This window comes from Larimichthys crocea, chromosome VII (genome assembly GCF_000972845.2).
Source record: "Larimichthys crocea isolate SSNF chromosome VII, L_crocea_2.0, whole genome shotgun sequence".
NCBI lineage: Eukaryota > Metazoa > Chordata > Actinopteri > Sciaenidae > Larimichthys > Larimichthys crocea.
The window spans coordinates 26,358,968-26,384,769 of record NC_040017.1 but is presented as its reverse complement, the minus strand read 5'-3'; the positions used below and the strand labels follow the sequence as shown (position 1 = coordinate 26,384,769).

Below are 25,802 nucleotides of genomic sequence, written 5' to 3'. Positions count from 1 at the left end.
GTAGCAGAGCTACATGTCAGCACTCGCCTTTTTACTCCTTCCATTGCCTCCCCTACTTTTAATTTGAATTCCTTTCAACCATCCTTCAACTACAGTTATACTGTATGTGGATGAAGAGACAGTCTACAGGCTGCTGCTACGTCTCTGTTTATGTCTGCATCAGCATGTAATTATCCTCATGCTTTTAAATCACAAGATTTCTTTAATTAATTAAAGTGCACACGGACGTCTGAGGCAAGGAGCCAGAGTGTGTTCTGGCAATTTACAATCAATACGCACAGAGGAGATTAACTGCGTGAGGGCCACAACCTTTCTGAGCACAGATCACATGATGCAGGATACATAAAAAAAACAAACGCAACACAAATGATGTTCACTTTGTAAGAAACAAGAGAGTGAAACGAGCTCATTCATCACGAGGGTTTCACAGATATCGACAAACTTTCTCAAAATCCACCTGGAGTACGATGTGAGGAGTCTGCACCATATGTCTTCTGATTTATGTGCACAGCAGAAGCATAAATAAATATCTGCCGTGTCTGATGTGTATGCTGACATCTCGAGAGAACAAGATGAGAAATTAATGAATTTAAACACGTCGGGCTTCAGATTTGTTGATTTGAGGCTCTGATTACACAGATACAGTAAAACCATAACAGAGAGAACACGTACGCAAACGTTTATCCAGTGAACAGATTTGAGGTTTATGTTTGCTTTCTTACAACGTGACACTCATTGGAGAAATAAATGTATATAAAACATTTTAACACATCTGTTCACTGTGTCCTCGCTTTCTCTTTTCTAACTGTTTATTTATGGAAACAGGGAGCGAGGCATCACACCTGAGGCCTCCTGCTGCAGGTCACCCAGTGAACCCACCTTGTTTACCATGCACCCGCCCAGAGTGACCCGGGTATTTGAACCAGCAACCTTTGACCACAAACTGACTCTCCCATAACCCGTCACCAACATATTGACTGTCAATAGTTCACAGAACTGTCAGCACAACATCCTCCAAACGGTTTCCATCTGTGTTATCGTCTACGCCGAGACATAAAAATGAATCGGCATCATCACTCGGGTATCGCTTCTGCAGCGGGAGCGTCTCTCCTCCGCTCTCTGACAGCTTAAGGAAGACAAACAGCCTTGAATGAGTACTCGGGTAAAAACTTTATTAACAAAACAGAAGGCAAAGCACAGGTCAAGCTCACTTCCACAGCACAGCAGCCTACATTACCCTTCTGTCGATCGCTAAAAGTGCCACAAGAATAATAGAACATCCATCATTGTTACAGTTAAATATTAAAATAACACAGCCACTCGGATATACTGCATAATACATATATTTACTTTATAGACCTTTGCAACATTAACAGCATCTACAGGAGGAGGACAGCCTCGGTCATGCTCATTCTCTTGCATTGTAGCGCCATCTAGTGCCTTCTCAGCACAGTTACAGTAGTAGTACAATCAGAAACACAGTAGCCCAGAGGGGAAGGGAGGGGAACTGACAAAACAGCCACTTTGTACCGTTTACAATCTCCAGCATTCTGTAATACTTTACAATCTGCAGGCTGAGGGGTGGAAACGTGTCAGGTACCAAGGCAATGGGGTTATAGTCCTTTTAAAAAGGGGAACGCCACCCATTTTAGAAACTCATACAATCTTTCCCCATGTTAGTTAGTTCTCCCAAACAAACATCACTTCCTTCTTAAAGCTAGAACTGACCAAGCAGGAACACTGACAAGTCGCACCTCGGCGAGGTGACACGACATTCCCGCACGAGTCTGAAGGTTTTCGTCCGGCTTCAGGAATGTTTGCGAGATTCTACAGGGTCGTGTGATTTTGCATGTTTTAACCGAGTCACTTCAAATGAATGTATACTTCACGTCAGCTCACTGCAAACCAAGCTGCTTTTTTTTTTTTTCCAAAAGAAATTTAAGTGTTTTTCATTTTCAAGAACCCATTGGTTCCCATGCATTCAGTATGATATGAAAAATATCGACTTTAGGTGGAGGTTCATACTTTATGGACATGAATGGAAACCAGTGGCTGCCTGGAACAATATTAGACTATTTGATATAAATCGTATAACTGTGGAGCATGCATTCATCAAAACCGTAAAGTATACATGATTTGGAATCAGGGAGCTAAAACTTGCAAACGCTTTAAAACAGGTGGACTTCCCGTTAAAGGGGGTTAAAGATAGATACAGTTCAGGCACAGTTAGTACTAACGCTGAAGTCACAGGTAACTGTGTCACCGCCTGCAGCTTTTTGGGGACTGGTTACTTCCTGCAGGTCATTTTCTCTACATTCTATTACAAACAGCAGGACACTAAATAATATTCCATTTATTACAAGGATACTCGTCAATCATCTCATCTGTGTGTGTGTGTGTGACATCTGTGGGTCAGTGTGTGTGTTTTAGTTTCCAGTAGGCACAGAGGAGTTACTGCCCCCTGGTGGCAGGAGGATAAACAGTGAAAAGGTGACAGGAGTCAAGAGAGGATGCTGGGATTAGAGATGTGGATGAATGGCGTTGCCTAGGCGACCACCCACTGCAGGATGCTGGTGTCTTTCCCACCGGTGGAGATCAGGTGACTGTTGTCGTGCAGGAAGGCAACGTTGGTCACGTGACTGCTGTGGCCACCGTACTCGTGGCTCGGAGCCTGTGAGCGGGACGGAGAGGAAAATGAAATAAACCTTACTTCACTGCACATGCATGACATTTCCTTCTCAGGTTAGAGTATTTTTGAATCTGTGTAGGAGAAACGTGCTGTATATATTTATGTTTCTTTCCTCATAACCCTTCAGATTTGTCTCACGGTCCTGATGCGAGGCTGGAAACACTGACGGCGCTTATAAAACATTTAACTGTGATGCACAATGTCATGATGTGTGTGAGGATCAACTTGTTGAAGTGCTAATGACAGCCAGCTTGTCTGAGTGGCCCATTAAGTTTACAGCTGCAGTTTAAAAGGCTTTGGCTGAAAGTTGAACTTTACAAAATAAAAAGCTTAACAGCCTCTAAATGTGTCTGTGAGCACAAAATAAACACCTTGTAGAAATTATGTGTTAAAGGTCTGGTGCTGATCCCACAATGAAAGCCGTGTGGCTGAGTGTTTTGGTGTTTGCGCTGAGCTTTCATTGTGTTTCAAAGTGTTCATTAACACTTAATCACAACGCTGGCAGAGAAAAACAACGAGGCTGCTGAACTCTGAGTTTCCAAAACAGTCGAGGGAGGAACCGTCGGACAGCTTCAGGTCATAAATACATCAGACACCGACGCTGATGTGCTAACGTCGTGTAGCTGTGAGCGACTGACCCTTGGTTGACAGCAGGGGAAGGAGAACAAGTGCACTTTGCCAAAGTCATCGGCAGAAGTCAGCAGGGATCCGTCATGTGACCTGCACACGGCGTTGATGTCTGTGCCGTCTGCTCCATCTGGCCAAATTCCTGAAAGAAAAAAGAGCGAGAACGCGGTCAGACGTTAAGAGTGACTTCATGTTTCGTTTCAGGCCACATGAATTTGATAATTAAACGCCTGACACGACAGCAGAAGTCAGCGTGATGAGCTCAGAGATCAAACCACAGATGGATGAAACATACCGAAGGTGTTGAAGCTCAGCGTGCAGGTGGAAGTGGCCCACTCCTGGTTGCGCACCGTGTCCATGTTGGTCACGTGTTTACCACTGGATGCCTCCCCTGAACACACGAACAAAACAAACATGAGTTCACTGGCAATAAAATTAAAAAAGGGTAATCTCTGAGTTTATGTGAACAGAGACGAGAGGGAGGACGCACAGAAGAGGATCTCGTAGTCTCCTGAGTTGGTGATGAGGTACTGGCTGTCTTTGGACCAGTCCAGATGGGTGACGAAGCTGGAGTGGCCCTGGAGGGGAGAGAGGAGATCACACGGAGCACTGATGTTTGTTTTCCCTCTGATAATAAGTGGTAATTAAGTTTAACAATAAACAAACAATAACAGTTATGTCATAGGGTTTGAAAATGAGATATGAATTATGAAAGATATTTTAGGAGTGTGTACTTACAGTGCATTTCCCCACGCGGCTGTACTTTCGGCCGTTGTCCGTCACAGCGTAAATGTAAACAAAGTTGTCGTGGGAAGCAACAGCCAGGAAGTTACCGTCTGAAGACACAAGAAGCTCAGAGTTCACACAGCGCTCAGACGTGACCGTGTATCTTTATGGATCTGTATGAACAGGTGAGCTTTTACCTGGAGAGTACTTCACGTTGGAAATGATCTCATTGCCGTCCGTGTGCATAGAAACAAGATCGTGTGTGTCGGTGTCCAGCACCAACCACCTGTAACACACACACACACATAGAAGAAGTCAGAGACTGTATGTGTGTGTACTCTAATAAATCTAATAATAGCTGTGTGTTGTGTTGGTGTTTTAACGTGAGGCTGACCTTCCAGTCATGGTCCCCACAGCCAGAACAGCCCCACTGGGATGGAAGCCGGCAGACCTCCCTGGATCCTGGAGCACGTGAGTTAGTACATTAGTATTTCATTTATCATCATCATTACCTCACAAATCTTGGTTATATTTTAGTATCACAGCTTTTTAAGAAGCATCAGTCACCTCGATGGTCTTGCTCCAGAGGGGCTGATGGGTGTTGGTGTCCCAGAGGTGAACCTGTCTGTCCTGGGAGCAGGTGACGAACTGCTCCATGGAGGGATGGATGTCCAGACCCCACAGCTCATCCGTGTGACCCTGAAACATGGATTATTTAACAAACCTGAGACTGCTGCAAACAAAATCTTCTTAAAGGTGTGTGTGTGTGTGTGTGTGTGTGTGTACCTGTACAATAGGAGTCAAAGTATCAGGGAAGGCGGCTCTGATGATGGCGTTCTTCGTGGTTCCTATGAAGAGTTCTCCAGGTTTACCTTCAGCCAGAGCTCGTATCGGACCTAAAGACTCACCCACCTGGACACACACACATGAATAAATATTTAGTTTGTGAGTGAACTGATCAGAATTAAAAATGGATTATTATTACTTTTTCCAGAGATCAGCGGGACACTTTGTTTGGCTCACCTCCATCTCAGCCTGTTTTCTGTAGTCGTGGCCCCACAGCACCACCTTGCGGTCCTTCCCTCCTCCAGACACCAAGGTGCCGTCCTTCAGGACACAAACGGAGAAGATCCCGCCCTCGTGGGCCCCCGACACCTGATGGCTGATGCGGTTACCACCTGTCAATCAAGAACACGAACAGAGGACACTCCGTCTCTGATGGATCCTTTTATAGTTTCAGTTAAAATGGAGTGAATCAATAAATCCTCTAAAAATAAAATGTTTCAGTACAGATCCATAACTGACAGATCTGCTCTTCAAACATTCTTTCAGCATCTCGAAATATCTTGAGAAACTCATCAGGACTATTGTGATTCATTTAGATTTGACCTTTGGCCCAGACGTAGATGTTTCCACTGGAGTCTCCTGTGATGGCGTCGCCATTCTCAGCAAACGCCACACACAGCACGTACTTTGGCTTGTCGTGTTTCTAGACAGAGAGACAGACAGAGAGACAGACAGAGAGACAGATGGAGAGAGCGACAGGTCGTTGTTTTAGTGTGTGGCCAATGAAATAACAAGTGTGTGATGCTTTTGTTGTCGTGGCTGTACCTCGAACAGGCCCTGCCTCTTGGTGAGCGTGTTGCCCTCCATGGTCCAGAAGTTGATGTGAGATTTTCCACAGGTGACAATCAGGTTGGCATCCATGGGATGAAACACAGCAGCCAGTACAGAGTCATTGGAGCACTGCAGAGACAGGACGAATGCTCATAACCCGTACTGTTCATGAAGCTTTAGAAGCAGGAGAGGACGGTCAAAGGGTCAAAGGGTCGGTCGTACCTTCACGTCAGCCAGTTGTTTCTCCTTCTGCCAGTTCCAGACCGACAGGATGTGATCGTTGGCATCGTCCACAGCGCAGAGGAAGGCGCCGCCGTTCTGACAGAAAAAAAAAACAAAGTTAGATCTTCATCACTGAGAAAGACGGTCACGCGTGTTTGTGAACCGGACGTGAAACCGCTTACCGACTTGGAGAAAGCCACACAGGTGACCGCTCTGTCGAACACTCCCATCCCGATCACGTGGAGCGTGTTGAGACTCACGGAGTCCCAAACACGAACGTGAGGAGCCAGCAGCTGAACGCACAGACGACAGAAATCAGACGCAGAAATGAAAACAGATTGTTCTGTCTGTGACGTAGCTGCCTTATTGAAACAGAGTCGACTGCGTCAGCATGTGGCGGTGAATCAAACGGCGCGGTTTTCACAGTACCTTTCCATCTTTAGAGTTCCCAGCCACTTGCCCCGTTGCTATGGTAACCATGTCAGGATGCACACTCAGGCTAAGAAAAGAAAATATAAATTATTACTTCATTTGAATTCGAGATGAGCGTCCGACTGCAGATTCAAACACAAATCCAAGTCACTGACGTCGACCAGAACATAAACCCTCAAAGTCTGTGATTAAAAAAACGTAACAAACTTTAATAAACACAGAGCATATCTTCTTTCTCGCTGTGGTTTTGTGTTTCTGAACTAAAAGAAGCTGCAGCGGCTAACGCAGGATCCGTTTCAGAGCAGGAAGAAGTCAACGTGACGCCGTGGGAGACGAGAACACGAATGTTTCCCTGCAGAGATGAGTGGCTTTCCCAGCATGCCTCGGGGGGATTCACTTTGTTTACATCTCAAGTCACAGAACTCATTGAGGATGTCAAACTGGCGCTCGTTAAGCGAACCAAAAATCATATTAATGATAAACACAGTCCGCTGCAGGAAGGAGAGGAACAGAATCTGAAGCGTCTCGTCTCTTTTGTTCCTCTCTGGAGGTTTGAGGGAAGTTTTGATGATGTGAAAGATTCGAGCAGAATAAAAGTGTCTGAAATCTTTTCAGCAGGCGGATGCAGAATCATTTGCATGAAGCGTTTGTTTGAACAGTGTCATGTTTAAAAGTCACATCACAGGAGTCACTCCTCTTAAACAAATATCTCAGCATGCTGCTGTCACTGCTGCACACACAGCACTTGAGTAGTTTATCTTTCAGCACAGACTCTGATAAGACGGGATACGCTGACATGCACATGAGAACCAAAGTAAAAAGGGGGAATCACGGGAAATCAGACAACATGTCTCGCTGTGCTCTCACCATTTGACATCGTCGTTGTGGCCCAGGTAGTGTCTCTGCTGCTGCTCCTCGGTGTTGTACAGCACCACCACAGAGGCGTTGAAGTAGACGATCTCTCCTGTGGGCAGCAGGTAGAGGTTGGAGCGGCAGTCACGTCCACGGTAGCCGTACCTGGTTGTTGCTTAAGTTATGGAACAAGATGGGTGAACTTTTTAGGACTTCATGTCCTTATTCTAGAAATGTAGCTGCAGCTCTTTCTGTTTCTAGGATAAGAAATTGAGAGTAGTGCTCAGAGTTTGATAGAATATGAACGTGACAAAGCTCTTCAGGTGATCACACATGTAGTACAACGTTTATATTCTCTCTAACTTTAATTAATGGAGTTAATTAACTTTCTTTAACTCTCAGTCTAAAAGGATACACCCACTGCAGTTTGAGCTTGCGGTCAGGTAGCGCCACCTTGTGGTCGATGCTGTAGCTCTCCCTCTGCTGATCAGGGACGTGCATGGTGACAGGACGACCTCGCAGGAACATCCTTACGTAGCCGTCCTCTGCAGGGAAGAGAGACGGAAGGTTAAAGTGGAGAGAAAGACACGTAAGAGAGACAGAACGGGAGGTGACGTCTCTTTTTAGAAAACCACAGCGCTGCAATGAAGGTTGTGAGAGCTCAGGAGTCTTTATTTAAAACGAAACTGACTCCCATCTGACCTCGTCGTGCAGCGTTGTGTTGAGTTCTGACATTAAAAAAAGTAAACGTATAGAAGATGTCATTCCCCAGAGAAACCGAAGAGAAGACAGAGAACAGAGGAGGAAGGCTTTGCTCAGAAAATCAATTCACACCGAGAACATGGCTGCAGAGTCTGTCAGTAACGTTTAATGGACATTCAGAAAACACAAACAGAGCCGCAGCCTTTTGTGGTTCATCATTTCCTCCTTCGATACTGACAGAATCTTCAAAAGAATTTCTTTTATTAATTCTAATGCAGGTTCAATATTTCCAATGAGAAATAAAAATGTTTCAACAGCACTTCAAGGACTAATTGAGTTTCACGCATCAGAGGCTGCTCGCCCTCTTTACAGCAAATTGAAGTGTGTCAGTGATGTGAAGGTGAGACATAATAACTCAAAGCTCACACAGACATGAAGCCTCTTACCTGCATTGAGGGTGCATTCTTTGCATTTGCTGAAACAGAAAAAGAAAAATTAATTTAGTTTTCCTTCAAAGCTGCTGAGACTTTGTTCCATAACATCAGCCGTCTGAATTATTTATTCTTTCACTTTCACATTAAATGGACAACAGGGATGGTGCGCGCGGTCAGCAGAAACACACAGGCATGTATCGTAGAACGTAAAGACGTGACAGACAGCTCTGCAGTTCTGGTTTCAGGCGATGCACTCTGGAGGAAGCATTAATGGAAATATTGATTTCATGTTTAAGCTGGAATGTGGAATCTTGAAATGCTCCGAGGATGGAAACACGATCATTACAGCTCGTTTGTGTGTCAGTTTTTCCAAAAGCTCTGTTTGGTGTTATTTTGTTTTTCTGTGAGGAAACGCAGGAGTGCCCGGAGGCGATTTGATTATTTGACCCTGAGCTGCATTAATTAGTTTCAGTTATCTGCAGCAGGACAAACAAACACTTTCAGCTCGTCCTGAGGCTCTCCTGTGTAAAACATCGAACCCACACGGTGCATGTTACTAAATAGCTTCCCTCCTCCTCCTGGCTGAAAATAAAACTGTTGTGTGGAGTCTTGTTTTGTGCAATGTGCGAAGATTCATGTATAATGAAGAGAGACAGGGAGTTAAAGTCTGGGCGTGCTCGTTTATCAGAGACAAACTCTGACGAAGACAAAGAGGAAATGAACTTTTGAATGCGACTGTGTACACAGGTTGATAACAAGTGTCCTTGATGGAGACAGCAGGCAGAAGGTAAACAGAGACGTCCCGTGATGGGCGTCTCCACACACAGATGGTGACTGACAGTCAGTTAAACACACAGTGGATGTGATGCTAAGCTGAGTCGGAGATGAGAGAGAAAGCCGGATGTGTTGATATGAAAAACTTTGATGAATACTTTAGATTCAAAAGAGACGAGCGGCGAGGCCTCCAGCTGTCAATCAAAACCTGGAGCTGCCTCATCAGCACCAGCTGTTCCTGAATCAGCTGTCAACCAATCAGAACTGCACCCGCCTGGTGAACGCTGACCTCTCAGCCTAACCTGTCAGGATGCTGTCAGCCAATCAGATAGTCAGGCTGTTGAAGCGCTGCCTCAGCTGACAGGTGGGTATCGCCGTGGCAACAGCCGTGAATGGCATACGGCCTGATAAGATAAAAGGAAATTGAAGGCTCGTCTCTTCCTGCTCGGCAACGATGTGTTTGACTTTGCTGCACGTCTGAGGAAAAACGAATGAACGATGAACCTGCTGAAACAACAAACTGAGCAGGGACGCAGCTTCAGGGAGAAAACTGAGGGATGTAAAGGAGAAGGAGAAGGTAGCACGTTTCATTTGAGGAGTTTGTTAGACTTTGATTGACACGCTGAACACTGAGTGTAAACATGACTTCTGTTAGCTGACAAGAAAACTCAGCAGGAGACCTTCGAGCAGCTGGATGATCCGTGTTTAACGGGGAGTTCACCGGGGAAAAGTTTCTCTCACGTCAAGTACAAATGCAGCCATGCATCAAGCAGGTTTACCACAAATCAACAAGAGACACAGGTGAAAGAGAGAATCCTGAAAGAGCAGAGCTCGTTTGAACATGACACAAAGCATGTGAAGAAGATGAAAAGACAGGCTGCAGAGTAAACAGGCTCTGAAGACCTGACTGCTGGTCTGTTGTGTCTCTGGGCAGCTGGAGGCGAGCAGGCACGGTGTCGGCTCTTCAAAAGAACCACATAAAGACCCGTTTGTCTTTTGAACTGTACGTGTGTGTGTGTGTGTCTGTGCATGCATGTGTGGCCTGCCAGGAAGATGAGGCGTGGCCCGGTTCTAGCCAATGAGAGAACAAGATTGATCCAGAGCCAGTAATTAGTGCAGGGCATGCTGGGTAGCTGGCAGCAGGACAGGGCAAATAACTGTGGATGTAAAGCCCATGCGGCTGCAGTCCCAGTCACCGGGTTTCCAGGGAGAGGACTGCACAAACACAGCTCTCATTAGCATGCACTGAGTGTATTGTTGACATTTTCCAGGCTGCCTGCTCTCTGAAAGCACAATGGGTTTGTCTCAGAACAAGAAGAGACTAATGAGCATCAAGACCCTTCAGGGCCGCTCTGAGAAATCTAGTGCCATCAAGATGTGAGAAGTCTTTGTGGTGAGCTTCAAGGAAACTTCCACGTCTCTCGAGCTCTCCCAAAAGTTTCTAAGCGCTCGCAGCCAGGCAAATGTTCAGAGAGATCTGGAAAGGCTCAACACACATTTGCTTGATCCACACTAATGGGCACAGAGATAGCTTGGCAGGTGATTAGAACGGCGTCCAGCCAGCAGACAGAGAGAGCAGTTAATGTGATCTGCTCCTCTAAAGACGCAAGCGCGAACCCTCCGTGTAGCTCAGCTGTTCTCGGGATTTGCTTCAAAGCAGGTGCTCCGCGGAGCAAATGTCTGAATACACCCGAGGTAAGAAAGAGGTCAGACACTCACTGAATAACAGTCTGAATAATTTATGTTTGACATGTTCCCAGTTTTTAGATTTGAGGTGTTGAATTGCCATTAAAAATCCAGAGCCGCTCACTGTCCTCATCGACACACCTCACTGACCAGTCACACCGACAGCTGAGACGGAAAAATAAAAAGTTACATGATGATTTACAACTTTCTGACTATTCACAACAATAATTTGTCTTGAATTGCATAATCTGATGATTCCTCATCACTGTTTTTGACGTCCTGAGAGCTCTGATGGATGTTGCAGTAAATCACTCCGGTGCCGGCGGGGAGAAAATGGACATTGTGGTGTGACTCCGGGGTCGCAACCCCCCTGAACAGTGGGAGTGGTGAGAGTGGTCAAGTGTGCATCCATTTGGTGGTCCATTATGACTGAAGTGCTGTAGTGGTTTAAACTAATGGACACGTCTGAACATCTGATACTAACACACTGAGAGACTGAAGTTATTGTTACATTAGTAGGAAGAGAGATTTTATCTAAAGCATCTTTTCCTTCGTTTTGGAATTTGCATAGTTTCAATGTGACGGATTTGCATAAAACCAAATCTGTGTGGCAAAAGTCAACAATGGTACAATGCCTTTAGTTTCAGCAGCTGTTATCTATAATTTAACTCGACATTAGGTGAAAGGAAACTGAGGTGAAAGCTGCTCTAAATGCTGCAATAAGCTCGATATGTTTGTTGCATGTTAAGCAGGACGTCCAGTCGATGTTATTGGGGTCTCTGCGTGCTGAGCAGAATCTGTAATCGTATCTTTGCCACAGCTGCATCAGCCTGTCTGCGGTCGCACTGCTGCAGGGCGTCATAAAGAAACCGTCTTTGAAGGTTCGAGAAATTAACGAATTATAATCACTTTGGAAAAACTTCTAATTTATTCACCACCCAAAAAAAAGTGTAGTTACTTTAATGCACATGAACATCTGGAATATTGTCTGTCGTGTCCAGGTCTGCTGCCAGAATCAATCAGATGCAACAGAACAATCCATTAACTGACAGAACTGCTGAGCCCAGTGTCACTTCACATTCACGCATATACTGTGTGTGTGTGTGTGTGTGTGTGTGTGTGCGCACGTAGGCTTGTTGCGTAACTGGACAGAAACATGACATGTTTGTTCGTTTGCACCATCGTTAGAAGCCCAAAGACAAAAGAGTCATTAATGGTAATTAAAGAGGTTCATTCAACATGTGCGACACAATGAGAGGGCTTCAGAAAACCTTCAGAAAACCTTCAGAAAACCTTCATCTGCACAACTAAATTCACTGATTCTTCTCAGAGCGTGCGTCGTCATCCAACATGTAATTTAATCCACGTCACACACAGACAATAACTGGTTCTTGTTTCTGTTGTATTCATGTTACCATGCTGCAGCACAGATACACACTGCATCAGATGCATTGCGTGACAAACTCTGTTGTCATGCACATCTGCAAACACACACACACACACACACACACACACACAAACACACACAACACTTCCTCAGGCTGTCGTGCAGACTGACCTAAACTATGTGACCTAAAACTTAAGCTCGCTGTGCTTCATTGTGTAACCTATAATCTATTTAAATACTCAACAAGCAACAAAACAGACGGGCTGGGTGTGACACACAAAAAGTTTTTTTTCTAAAATCCTTCCAGCTGACTTTAAAAACTGCTTTTACCATCCAGTCCTCCAAAGACTGAAGCTGCACACTTTCCTTCAGTTTACTTCATGAATCCATAAAATCTTCTGCTTCCTCACAGTCTGTCAATCATTGATTGTCGTTTGTAAAGCAGCTAATTACCTGGAGGATCTCTTCATGGCTGCGAGCTTTCCGTTAGTGTAACAGTCGACAGTGGGAGCAGTCAGAGCGGTTCCTGTCTGGTCCAACAGCCACAGTAACAGTAACACCGACTTCCTCCTTCACTGAGCAAACTTTTAGCTCAGCCTGAGGACGCCCCATCATCCAATCAGAACGCACTTCCTGACTGTGCAGACCCACCCCCCTCTGCCCCGTAACCACACCGCCCCCTTTAACCAGGACCCGTGGGAAACATGATCCATCAGCAGAAAGACAGGAGAGAGAGACAAGGAAAGACAGGAAGGAAAGGAAAGACAAGGAAAGGAAAGACAAGGAAAGGAAAGGAAAGGAGAGGAAAGACAAGGAGAGGAAAGGAAAGGAAAGAAAAGGAAAGGAAAGGAAAGGAAAGGAAAGACAAGGAAAGACAGGAAGGAAAGGAAAGGAAAGGAAAGGAAAGGAAAGGAGAGACAAGGAAAGGAAAGACAAGACAAGGAAAGACAAGGAGAGGAAAGGAAAGGAAAGACAAGGAGAGGAAAGGAAAGGAAAGACAAGGAAAGGAAAGAAAAGAAAAGAAAAAACAAGGAAAGACAGGAAGGAAAGGAAAGGAAAGACAATGAAAGACAAGGAAAGGAAAGGAAAGGAAAGACAAGGAAAGGAAAGGAAAGGAAAGGAAAGACAAGGAAAGACAGGAAGGAAAGGAAAGGAAAGACAAGGAAAGGAAAGGAAAGGAAAGGAAAGGAAAGGAAAGGAAAGGGAAGGAAAGGAAAGGGAAGGAAAGACAGGAAGGAAAGGAAAGGAAAGACAAGGAAAGGAAAGACAGGAATGAAAGGAAAACAAGGAAAGACAAGGAAAGACAGGAAGGAAAGGAAAGGAAAGAAAGGAAAAGAAATAGAATGAAAGGAAAGAAGACAGAAGGATATGAGAACAGAAAGAAGTAGTATAGATGTCTAAGAAGAAGAAGAAGATAGAAAGCGCGTGACTTCCTCCGGCTGTGTTTGCTGCCGTGTTGTGTTCACTTGTCTGTGGCGCGTGGATACTTCACTGTCTATCAGGCTCACAGCTGTGGCATCGCAAAGACCAACAGCCCGTTAACGGCGGAGCGTAATTCATGGTGACATCCGAGATTTACTGCGGGCGGAGCAGGAAGTGCTGAGTGTGGAGGAGATGATGATGATGATGGTGACACACATCAGACGACGTTCACAAAAACAAAGTCTGAATGAGTGAAGCCTCTCAAACATCCTCTCCCAGCTCTCACACTGAAGGCTGCAAATGCAAAATCAGACACAGATGCTGATTAGATTGGAGAGCTGAGGCACTTCCTCTTGTCCTTCCCCGTGCGGCACACTTTGCTCTGTGCACGACTTCTTGGCTTTAACGCTGCTGTAACACTGATCTTTCTGTGCTCCTGTTAAAAATATGAAATAATATGTTGATATCAGAAATACTGAATCATTTCCGAGCTTCAAACACCTGTTGCTGTCTTTGGTTTTGTCACTAAAAAGGTCGATCATGTGTGTTAGAGTTTGTCCACTGACACGCCAGGCCGCACAGAGTCAGACCATGCCGCATTGATTTGCATTTTTATTGCCCAATTTAAACGAGGCGAGTCGTGCTGCACCGCGCCGGAGAGGAACCGTCTCTGGAGTCGGGTCAAAGTGAGTCCGTCCACCTCAAAGCGGGCTTCATCGCGTACACAGATGTATCATGAGCTGCAGGTCAGTGTGTCTGTAAGGCCGAGGGCAGGGCTGAGCTTCACACTCGTGCAGAGGTGTGGATGTTTATTTGTGTTAAATCAGAAAATAACGTTTTATTTCTCGCTCTGCTGCTCTCTCTCTCTCTTTTTCAGGCAGGAGCCCCGTTCATAACCGAGATGCAAATCTCTGCCACACGGGGCCGACGTGTCAGGTCAAACTGAGTTGAGCCGAGCCAGCATGTGTGTGGAAAAGGGTTGTGAGTGTGCATATTAATCCATGAAAGGTTGAAGATCTGGTTACAGTTGTCATGATACCTAAAAATAGTAATTAATGCTTAATGCTCTCTTTAATTTTCTGTACGTGCATCGGTCACAGGTCACACCCTGCACAGGTTACCCGTCTATTAAACACGTTCAATATGATGAAGTAACTCTTTTACACTCAGACTGTGTGACTAGTCTAGTCTGTCTAAAAACAGAGAGAGAGAGTCGAGAGGTAAGACAGCTCATTACAACTAACGTGAGCCGACGAAGTCCCCTCAGCTGATCTTCGATACACAAACCGATCTCTGAGCTCGTTAGAGGAACGTTTGTAGTTTGTTTTGGAGGCAGCATCAGGCACCGTGTTGTGTTTCCTTTGTTACATCCACCTTTGTGTGAGCAGTGAGAAATATGGCAGGTATTAGGAGGTGAAGACGCAGAGTGTGTAACGTCACCAGGCTGCTACCTTTTGCCTCCGGAGGAGCTGCTGGACGAGGTGGTTCGACTCCGACTCTCTGCTCCCATCTCCCTCTTGATCAGGGTGAGACGCTCTGTGGACATACTCTTCCTGGAGGAGAGGAGACGAAAGAGAGACTGAACACGGTATGTTCTGACGGACAGGTGACAGGTGACGGATCAGGAAAGTGATCTGCATTTCTTTTTCTTCAGTGTTTTTCATACCTCTTAATGGACTGCAGCACCTCCTTCTTCGGAGAGGAAGGGGAGGAGAGGAGGCGTTTCTGCTGAACGTATCCGTTGCTCAGAGGTCTGGAGGGAAGAGCCTGCAGGAGCTGACGCACTGAAAGGTAACAAATGATCGTCAGCTGAAGAGGGAGAGACAGGTTCTAACAGAGAAATCTTGTGTGACAGTTTGTTTCTAGGTCCACGACAGCGAGGATGAGCTGGCCTCAGGTGTCATTACATCCACTCCTTGTTTTTTGTGGTGAGTGGTTTCTATGAAAGTAGATTAGTGCCATATATCTGAAGAAGAGCAGACTATGATTTGCACTTGTAAAACCCGTAATTCGCAACTTGTGAATGCGCATCTCGCAACTTGTGAACGCGCATCTCAGAGTTTGTAAGTGTAACTTCAGATCCACACATCTGCAAAAAGCAAACTGCAAGCATATTTCACAACTTGTGAAAGCGCATCTTCGAATTTGCACTTGTAACTTCAGATCTGCAAAGCTGCACAACCTGATTTGCATGCGCAGGTTCCTATTTGCTCGCTCAGTTGCGTCATCCTTCTCACGTGATTTTTGGCACGATTCACTCGGATGGATTTGAAGGAAACGATTTGCGCGCAGAGACCAGGAATGCCTGTTCTACCACTCTTGTCCAAGAGGTGGCAGTGTGGTTATTGGATAATATATCAATAAACGGCTCAGTGGTGGTGGTGGGTGGCTGGCCATAGACATATATACACAGACATATATACATAGACGCCGCATTGAGCGGGTTGGTCGTTGGTCGCGATACGTAAACGGCGCCGCCATATTGGTTCGGGCAGATCTGCCCGTAAACTAATACAAGGAAATGGACTGAACTTCATAAAGCGCCTTTCTACAAAGTTCTTCAAGTTAATGTCTTATACACCCATTCACACACACACTAATATATCTGGGAAACAAACAGGCACCAAAAAACAACGTATGTAACTTTTAAAGTGATGATTATAAATGTTTACTCCTTATGTAAGCACCAAACCAATTTATGTATTTTTCTAATGCTGAGTGTTTACAGCTACTAACGTGTGTAACACTGTTACTGTGATGATGAATATTGAAATATTTATATATAACATTTAATCTGTGTCTATAATAACCAGATCCTGAAATGTAGATGTGACATGAGGGTTTTCTGAATAAAGAGCAAATTCGAAGATGCGCTTTCACAAGTTGTGAAATATGCTTGCAGTTTGCTTTTTGCAGATGTGTGGATCTGAAGTTACACTTACAAACTCTGAGATGCGCGTTCACAAGTTGCGAGATGCGCATTCACAAGTTGCGAATTACGGGTTTTACAAGTGCAAATCATAGTCTGCTCTTCTTCAGATATATGGCACTAATCTACTTTCATAGGTTTCCACTGGGGAACAATGTGACATAAGATGACAGGATAATCCAAGGTGCGGCGCTGACAGGGCAGGGACAGGGACTAACATCAAACAACAATTAACTCGTTTGCATTCAACACCTACAGCTCCTGTGAGGGTTCGACAGCAGGCCAGTGACTAAGGCTCATGGGAAATGTAGTGATGAACATCAAAACAGTCGGGAAACATGATGCTGGATGTGTGCAGGACTCTTGTTTTACTGACCTTTGGTAGGTGGTGCTGCAGCCGTGGTGGCCAGCGGCCTCCTCCCAGCAGCATGGCCGCCTCCTGATCGCACGCCCAGGCTCTGCTCCTCGCAGTAGCCCAGTCGGCGCAGAGCGTCGGCCAGGGCTGATTTCAGCAGCTGGATCTCGTCCTCCTGCAGCTGCAGCTTCTGCTCCAAGTGGGAAACCCGGTCCTCCATGTCCATGTTACTGCTGGCCGACACCGTGTCATCTGGACGGGAGGGGAGAAAGTCCTCATTTAGATTTGAATTACTCGTTTACAAAAGGTGAAAAATGAGCAGGTCACACGAGATGTGGGAACAACATATTACCTCCGTTCATTCTAAATAAGAGCCTCGAACAAACAAGATTTACTTTCCTAATCCTCAACGGGGAATTTCTTTTTTAAGATTCACGACAACTCAGCGCAATCCAGAGAGAAAGAGGTGATTCTCAATTCTTCTGAGTCTTAGGTTAAACTAAAAGACATCCTGTGGGAGTCAAGTACAACAGCAATAAAAGCAAGTAAGCCAGTACTTTCCTCAAGCAGCTTTAAAGCACACCAACAGAAAAACACAAAGAAGAAGTAGTCCTCGCAGTTCAGCCCGAAATGTTTGACAAACGCTTGTTTTTAATGGAGGCGGAGTGACGAACAGCAGCGACGACTCCATGTGCATGCGAGAGATAAGAGATTATGAACGAGTGGGTGTGCATCAGAGGGCGTGGAGGAAAGTAAGAAGACAGAATGAATGTATAAAACTATGAATAACTGCTGTCTGCGTCCTGCCTCATTCATCTGCTGCTGCTGCAGCTCACGCTTTGTGAATCAATAGTTCTGAGTTTCTCAGAGGGCATACAGGAAACTTGACTGCTTTTAATAATTTAGACGCTGTGTGTGAGTCTGAGTCACGGAGTAAAAGAAGGAAAACGACACCAGACGGCAGGCTGTGTGGAGGAACAAACAGAAGAGAGGGATGAGGGCCGAGTTACCGACAGAGAAACGAACCTTTGTCGTCATTAAGTTTTAAAGACGTCTCGTGGGAGTCTCCAACGCCAGCTGTCTCGTTTTTGTTGTTGTCGTTTGTGTCACGATTTCCCGCCAACTGCAGAGGGCAGCGACGCAAACGTGGACTGCGAGCTGATCTACACACGGACGGAAATAATGCAGGGAAATACATGCAACATGTTTGTTTGGCCTCGAGGATTTCTTTTCCAAAGGAGCAACATACATGAACTCGAACAATGACAAGAACAAAACAACATAAGAAGAAAAATATAACTCACAAAGACACTTGCATAAACTAAACTCATACAAACATCATCAACATAGCTTATCCAATCAACTATCTCGTATGAGATTCATGTATGGATCCCATATGTTCATAAATACGCCTTCTCTATTTTGCTCATTTCTCCCAACCATTCATTAAATGGGAGAACATTTTTTGACCTCCAGTGTCTGAGAACAATCCTGCATCCTGTAGTAAGGGCCAATCTACACCATAGAGTCTGCTGGAATGATAACTCTACTCCCTCTGCTATTATTCCCAGAATACATAGAGCGGGACTCTGAGATAAATCTATCCTGAACACATTGTTATTTTTTCCCATAGGTGTGATTTCACATTCATACAGCATGTGTAAAAGTGTTCCCTACTCCTCTCACATCTGCAGCACATCTCGGATTCACAGAGCTTTAGTCTTGCATCTTACAAGAAGACCCTATGTATGATTTTATATGGAATTAAGCGGGTCTGCATGTCTCTAGATGTCTTATATCAGGATCCTGTTGTTTCTTTCCACTCGCCCTGTAAACCTGCCTCCGATGCTCTCGAGACCCTCAAGTTCTGGAGAGAGAGATTGTCTCATATAATATCTAGATGCCCCATCTCTAGCTCTCTGTTCGCCCTGCACTAGTTTTTGTAACTCTGTTTGAGGCCGTAGGGGGAGTTTTCGTTGTGCAGACACACTGTGAAGTTTACATATGAGTAAATGACCTGCACATCCTCCATCCTCTGCCTTCAGTCCTCATTTTGAACTCTTTCCAGTCTAATCGTTCACCATCCACGCTGCCAGATAGATTATTGGAGGCAAAATGCCCGGTGCGGATTATTAATCTGTGGCCCACATTAACAGATTACAACCTGATCGAGTCAAAAACAAGTTTCTGGTTGGACGGAACATCTCTGCTCTTCGTGTGTCCCACATTTTAAACCCTGTGCCTTCTGTCATCAGCCCAGCTCTGACAGTCTGACACTGTTTGTTCTAACATTTAGGCCTGAGTGTGTTTCTCACACTGCTTCTGCTTCACAAAAAATGGGATGTTTCTCTTTAATTGCTTCAACCTGTTGGCTTCATACTGTCAACAGAACTTAAGCTGGGAGAGGCAGAGGTCATCAGACAATCATGTCTTGATATTTTCCTTACACGCTTATTTGTTCAATCGTATTTCTTCTTTATTTAAAAGGCTGATGTGTCTCAGAGGTATGCATCACAAAGGAGAGGTGGGACACACAAAGAAACCTTTAATCTCCTGTCTGCAGACTGGCGGTACACCCTGAATACTGAATCCTGGCTCCAGTATCAGTGTCAGCCTCCAAACATCACCAAAGTTGAACACTTGATTGTCCAGATAAAATACTCAGATATCGGCTAAAGTCCACAGTGAGAGTCTTGAAAGTGAAAAAACAATCTTTGATGCAAAGGTCATCATGTGAACACGAGTCAGAGGTTTGAGCTGCAACACTTATAAACATCGACTTCAAACTAAAACAAACTTTAAAAAGGGGATTTTACAGCGTGCACCGCTTCAACCGGAGCCAGTTCAACTCCCAGCATTCATCAGTGCAGCACTGGAAGCTGAGCCGGGGGGGACACAGGCAGCACTGTTACTGTTACTGTATCACATCCTGCAGTCAAATGAGTCAGGAAGGGGCCACAGGGAAAACAAGCTTCACATTTACATACAGTAACAAGTCAAGCTCAGGGGACATTTGCATGGAGCTGCATTCAGTGACATTCAATGTCTGCAGGTCGTGCTCTGACCAGCTGAGAAACAACCCTTAACTTATCATTTCTGATTTTCACAGACATGAATAATTAATGTAAACTTCATATTGCATCAGAGCTTCCATTGCATTTAAAAAGATGGGCCGGGTGTCTCTTGAAAATAGCTGCCAGCTTCCAAAAGCCTTCATTAGCGTTTCATTATTGTCTGATTGCGGTTTGAAAATTAAAACTCAGATCGTGTAAATTAATTACAGAAAGACGATTCCCACTGAGGTCTTATTCCCCTGACTGTTTGGACTGATGTCTCACCTCGTGAAGGCGTTATCACACAAACAACATCTCTTCTCTCCTCACATGTTTCATCAATGTTTAACTTCATACGGCTGTAATCATGTTCATTTAATCTGCTCTGACCAGCAGTGAACTGAAACAGAACGAGCGAGTGACGAGGAGACAGAGACAGAGAACGAATGAAAGAACCTGGAAGAGATAATTCAATATTTACTAGTGTGTTTATGCACTTATTAAAATGTGCTCATACTGGATATAGTGAGGCAGTAGAGCTGCAATGATTAGTTGTCGACTATTTTGATAATCGATGAAACATTGTGAGTCTTTAAAACAGAATTGTGAATGTGTGATTTCTGCTTTCTTTAGTCCTCTATGGCAGAAAACTGAAAATCTTTGTGTTGTGGACAAAAAAAGACATTTTAAGACACTTTATGGACCAAACAACCAGATCAATAGATTAATATGATAATAATGAAAACAGCTGCTACCTCTGCTACTACTACTACACTCTTTAAGTTGCATCTTCTTTGCTACAAAGATCTTCCAAAGGTCGAGTTGTTCCTGGTTGTGCCGCCACAGAAAAAGGTCACGTCTTTGTCAAACAGAGTTTATCCTGAGGACGGCTCAGACGGACAGGTCTGTTGTCAGAGGTGGATCAGCTGTCATTAGTATAAACTGGATTAAAGCTGTCCTAATCTTATGATGTTAACACGGCTACAAATAGCAGGTTAACAACTCTGTGATGCCGACGTGCTGAATCTAACAAAGAGGGAGCATGATGAGCAGAGTTCACCTTCGTCTGCTGTCCTGTCAGGACACCTGTTTAAAAACACTGCAGAGCCGGCTACTTTTCAATTCGCCCTTGAATCATCCGACACACACACACAAACACACACGCCATAACAATGGTTACACCTCAGCAGTATTCCATTACTCTGGTTATAAAGCACATCTATTTGATATTCAGCAGGCGAGCAGCAAACACACACACAGTTTTACGAGCTCACATCGGGCCTCTCTCTCCATCCCATCAGACGCTGACACGAGGCTGCTATCAGGAAGGATGTTGGACAAAAGAGAGGGATGGGATGGAGAGCAGGAAGAGGCAGAGAGATGGAAAGATACGGCTGATGAAACGCAGAGAGGGTGGGAGGCAGTGAGCTGGACGCCGGGAGGTCGCCGCGGGGCAATGAGAAAAGCGAAAGCTGCTGAAATATTCATGGTGCAGCAGCGAAGTGATGGTGATGGTGATGGTGAAGGTGGAGCTCGTCTCGCCTACCTGCCATCGTGTCACGCCGACTGCCTGGTCACTCCTCCTGTCAATCAAGCGGCGTGTCAGTCCACAGAGCAAACACTCGGTCAGGTTGTCCACTTGCTCTCAGAGGCTTCCCGGACTCAGACTCCCTCCCTCCCCTCGGCGTCTGCAACCAATGCTCGATCTCAATCTCACTTACACACACACACACACACACTTTCTCACACACTCATAAACTCTCATCTCCCATCCTCTCCTGCTGAACCACTCCCTCCTCCACCTCCTCTCTCTCCCTTGTTTCCTGGACTCCTCTCTCTTCCTCATATCATCCCCTCCCCCTTTTCTCCAACCCCTCCTCCTCCTTCTTCTTCTCCTCCTTTATTTACATCGCTCCTCCTGTCTCGTTAGCTGTAAGCACAGAGGACAGAAGAGGTGGAGCATGGCTCAGGGCCACACACACACACACACACACACACACACACACACACACACACACACACACACACACACACACACACTGCACCAGCATCAGCATCAGTACAGCCAGGCACCACCAGGAAGAGATGCTGCAGAGCCGGACTCCCGGATCAATCACATGCACACACACACACTACACACTACACACTACACACACACACACTCATAAAGGTGACGCAGCACATGTGACCTACGAGCCCGTGCACACATCTCACATTCACAATGTACAAAGTGAGCGGCCGTCGTGGGACAAACATTATAATATATGGTGTGAAAATGTGAAAACCTGCTGACACCAACGACGCTCACTCGTGTGTTTAAAGAGAAGCAGCGTGGACGATTTGGCGGCATCTAGTGGTGTAGTTCCTAATTGCAACCTCGTCGTCTCACCCTCGCCTTCCTAACCAGAGTCGGTGTTTAGTTTGGCCTTTCCGGACTCTGATAGACGACCTGTGGCTTCTGTTCACATAACAGCCTCACTCTCAAGTAACAAAAACACGATAGCTCTTCTTTTCAGGTGAGTAAACACTCATGAAAGCATCTTAAATTCCATTAAAGGCCAAACTCAACATTAATCTCATCAGTAATCAGCTGATTTAAGAGATTTTTTTTTTTTTTTTTTTTTTTTACAGAGAGTGCATTTGTGCCAATATTTTTGCTGAATAATAATAAAATACGGCGTAAATCGAGAACAGTTTAAAGCAGTTTGTGGGTAAACACTGAAGAAAGGTGGAGAATGAATCAAAATTTGAAGATGTCCCTCTTTACACAATACTCTTGGCGTTCAATAAACACAGATTATATTTAAATTCCTTCTTCTTTCGTCTGGGATGTTAAAATCTTCAGTGGACCGACGCCTCTCTGCTGTGCAGCAGCTCCTGTTGCTGAAACGCTGCACACACTTCATCCGTCATCAGTCATTTCACCTCAACCTACAGCTGAGAGAACAAACTGTACTCTGCACGACAAGCATGCACCCAGAATACATCCATGACACCCCGTTCACTGTCGATGTGGCTGTGGTGTCACTCTGCACGGCTCATGTTTAAATACAGCACTGCTACCGAGCTGAGTCACGAAAATGGGCCCATCAAGACGAACTCCGGCACAAATTCAATTCTGGATGTGAGCACTGGTGAGAGCTTTTCTCCACGCCCTGCTGGCGACTAAATTAAATCTGCGTGAAACACAAAACTGCACAGAGGAATCGCCAACGAGAGGCGAGCAGGACGGGGAGGAGGGCTGGTTACTGTGGTTTGATGAGGAGGCTGAAGGGCTGCACTTTAAATGATTGTCTCTGTTTAATCACGTCTGCCTCTGTGTGGAGAATGATAATAAAAACGAACGGTACACTTTTGGTGCAGACTCAAGAGGCAGCAGGAACAAATCCTCTGAGTCCCAGCCGGGTGGAGTCAAGCGGCATCAGTTGTCAGCACTAGAGAAGCTGAAGTGACTCATTATATTTCCCCACAGTAAAACTCTAAAAACTACAAGCAGGATGCAAACTGTCAGAGTGTGAGCAGGTGGACAGCGATGTGACGGACACACTGCAGACGATCTCTGGTTACAGTGAGCGGACAGATGGCAGAGCAGCAAAGATACAGACAGACACGACGAGAAAAAGGAAGAAAGAAGTCGGTGGACTGGAGCTCACTTGGCAGATGTTGCACTGCTGAGATAAACAGACTCCAGCTCGACGTGGAGACGGGCCGGCACAAACACAAACACAAACACGCTGTCATGCTGTCTTATTATTCTCCGGTCTGCTCGGCTCCGTCCCCGGCTGCTCCTCATCACAGTTCCCCTCCTGACTTCACACCGGCCTATTTTCAGCTTCGTTTTCAGCACCTACCGTGTGCTCTGCATCACAGTTCAACATTCAATCCTGCACTCTGGTCTGTTAATCAACTGTCTGACAGCCGCCATCGCCGTCATCGCTTGTCCTGCAGGTCTCGACCCAAATTGGTTAAAAGTATCTTCACTGTCTGTGTAAACATGGCTGGACAGGAGATGTGCAGGCTCCTGAGCCTGGATGACACAGTAACAGGTCCCTGATGAGAAGCTGAATCCCTCACAGCTCCGCAAGAGTTTGACCTCTGACCTCTGAGTGAAGGACGGAAAACAAAAAGTGCAATCTGGAAATGTCAGCAAACAAACACAGGCCTGTTTCCTCTGCTTGTGAGGACTTTGTCTTAATCCTAAATTAAGTTAATCCTTAATCAGGAGTCCTAAATTAACCCCAGACCAGAGCTTAAAGTCTAAACTCAGCCGTCACAGATATTACGTGGATAAACTCTTTGTTTCAGAGGATCTCTCTCGTCCGCGTGTCGTCGATTAAAGAAGATTTGGTGCTCACAAACACACACCTCGTCGATCCACCTGTTTGTGGCTGTACTGGGATCAGCCTCTCTGTCTGCGAGTGCGATCTCACTGTGTCATCTTAGACTGGACACAACACCAATAAAAACCCAGCTGACCTCACTGCAGGACCAGCTGTCACTCACCGAGCTCTTCCTGCAGCCGACATGGCTCATATTCATACTTCACTTCATATTTTGATTTGGATTTAATGTGTCAAATGAACTCTGTCTCACAGTTTAACTAAAATCATTATCCACAACGCTTAACAAATGGATTTACTGGCACACACACACACACACACACACACATGCCACATCTTGGATAACGAACATCACGGCTCTGATCAGACTCCCATGACCCCTTGCTGTCTCTGCACCTGCCGCTCAATATGTCCGTCTGTGAAGTTTAGCAGGCTGCAGAGTCGATCCACGGAGAAACATCTCTGAGGAAAACGTTGTCTGCTTTGTTTGAAACTGATATTTTAATCAGCACACACTTCCTCCATGGCCTGAAGCAGCAGCAGCAGGTATTTGCATCACATTTGTAAAGCAGGATGTGACCGATACAGTGAAGGTGCTAAAAGAACCGTCAGGCAGCAACGCTCAATCAAATCCACAACGAGGAGTCATGTTGAAAACATGTTTCAAAAACATAAACATGCAGAAGTATTCACGATGACAGCTCGTCAGTGTCACAGACTGAAAGGACGTCAGAGGTAAATAAATGATGCCGGGTCGATGACAGCTTAATAAAAAGCTTCAGCCTGATAGATTTCACTCTCTGTTGGAATATGAGACCCTGAATGTGCCTGATCCAAATCATTTTTTTACAATTATATCAATGCAACAAGTCGAACAGGCAAGAAAAACTATTTTAAAAAAGACCAAAAACACAAAACCTGTCTATCCAAGCTCTCAGGAGACTGATGGACTGTCTATGTTTGAAGTGTCCAGATAAATGCTTCATGTTTTATCTGTTTTTCCAACGAGATAAATAAATTTATTCATCGTGCAAATGAGGCAGAAACGTGATGAAATTAAACTGTAAATGTAAATCTATTGAAATAGAATAATCTGCACAGTCACAGGACGGAAAACACATTTCCACAGGCTGAATATCACTGTCACGTTTTGGGTGAATATTGTGCACACGTCTTGCAGAGTTAATTGTGTGTGTGTGTGTGTGTGTGTGTGTGTGTGTGTGTGTGTGTGTGTGTGTGTGTGTGTGTGTGTGTGTGCTCACCGTTGTTGCAGTACTGTAGCAGCAGGTTGGTGCTGTCATACAGGCTCCCACACGAAGCTATCCTCTCCGACATCCTTCCCTCTTCCCTTCTCTCCTCCTTTCTTTCTTTCCAGCTCTTCTTCCTCTCTCTCTCTCTTTCTTTGTCCGCCCCTCGTCGCCCCTCTCCGGCTCTTCTTCACGCCGTCACCGCTTCCTGTCTCCCCCACATTCATAGACAGACAGACACACACAAACACCTTTACCTGCCTCAGCTCAGCTCCCTCCTTCACTCTCCGGCTCCGGCAAGCTGCTCA

General features: G+C 45.3%; 1 protein-coding gene across 4 annotated transcripts; it reads right to left on the bottom strand.

Moving 5' to 3' along the window:
• Window positions 1-1,151: 1,151 nt before the first annotated feature.
• eml2 (EMAP like 2) lies at window positions 1,152-25,802 on the bottom strand. 4 transcript variants are annotated; one of them, XM_010741959.3, is made up of 22 exons: window positions 25,510-25,802; window positions 16,876-17,106; window positions 15,237-15,354; window positions 15,022-15,123; window positions 8,314-8,342; window positions 7,581-7,710; window positions 7,181-7,330; window positions 6,311-6,380; window positions 6,064-6,174; window positions 5,882-5,977; window positions 5,654-5,788; window positions 5,432-5,531; window positions 5,066-5,220; window positions 4,829-4,954; window positions 4,610-4,741; window positions 4,437-4,504; window positions 4,240-4,328; window positions 4,055-4,152; window positions 3,807-3,894; window positions 3,612-3,707; window positions 3,328-3,458; window positions 1,152-2,671 (listed from the first exon to the last, which is right to left on the bottom strand). In XM_010741959.3, exons 1-22 carry the CDS (start codon window positions 25,580-25,582, stop codon window positions 2,546-2,548), a joined length of 2,454 nt encoding a protein of 817 aa, XP_010740261.2. In that variant the 5' UTR covers window positions 25,583-25,802; the 3' UTR covers window positions 1,152-2,545. The 4 variants fall into 4 exon arrangements, with proteins under 4 accessions (XP_010740261.2, XP_019126974.1, XP_019126973.1 ...); XM_019271429.2 differs by lacking the exon at window positions 25,510-25,802 and adding an exon at window positions 21,454-21,475; XM_019271428.2 differs by lacking the exon at window positions 25,510-25,802 and adding an exon at window positions 17,207-17,478.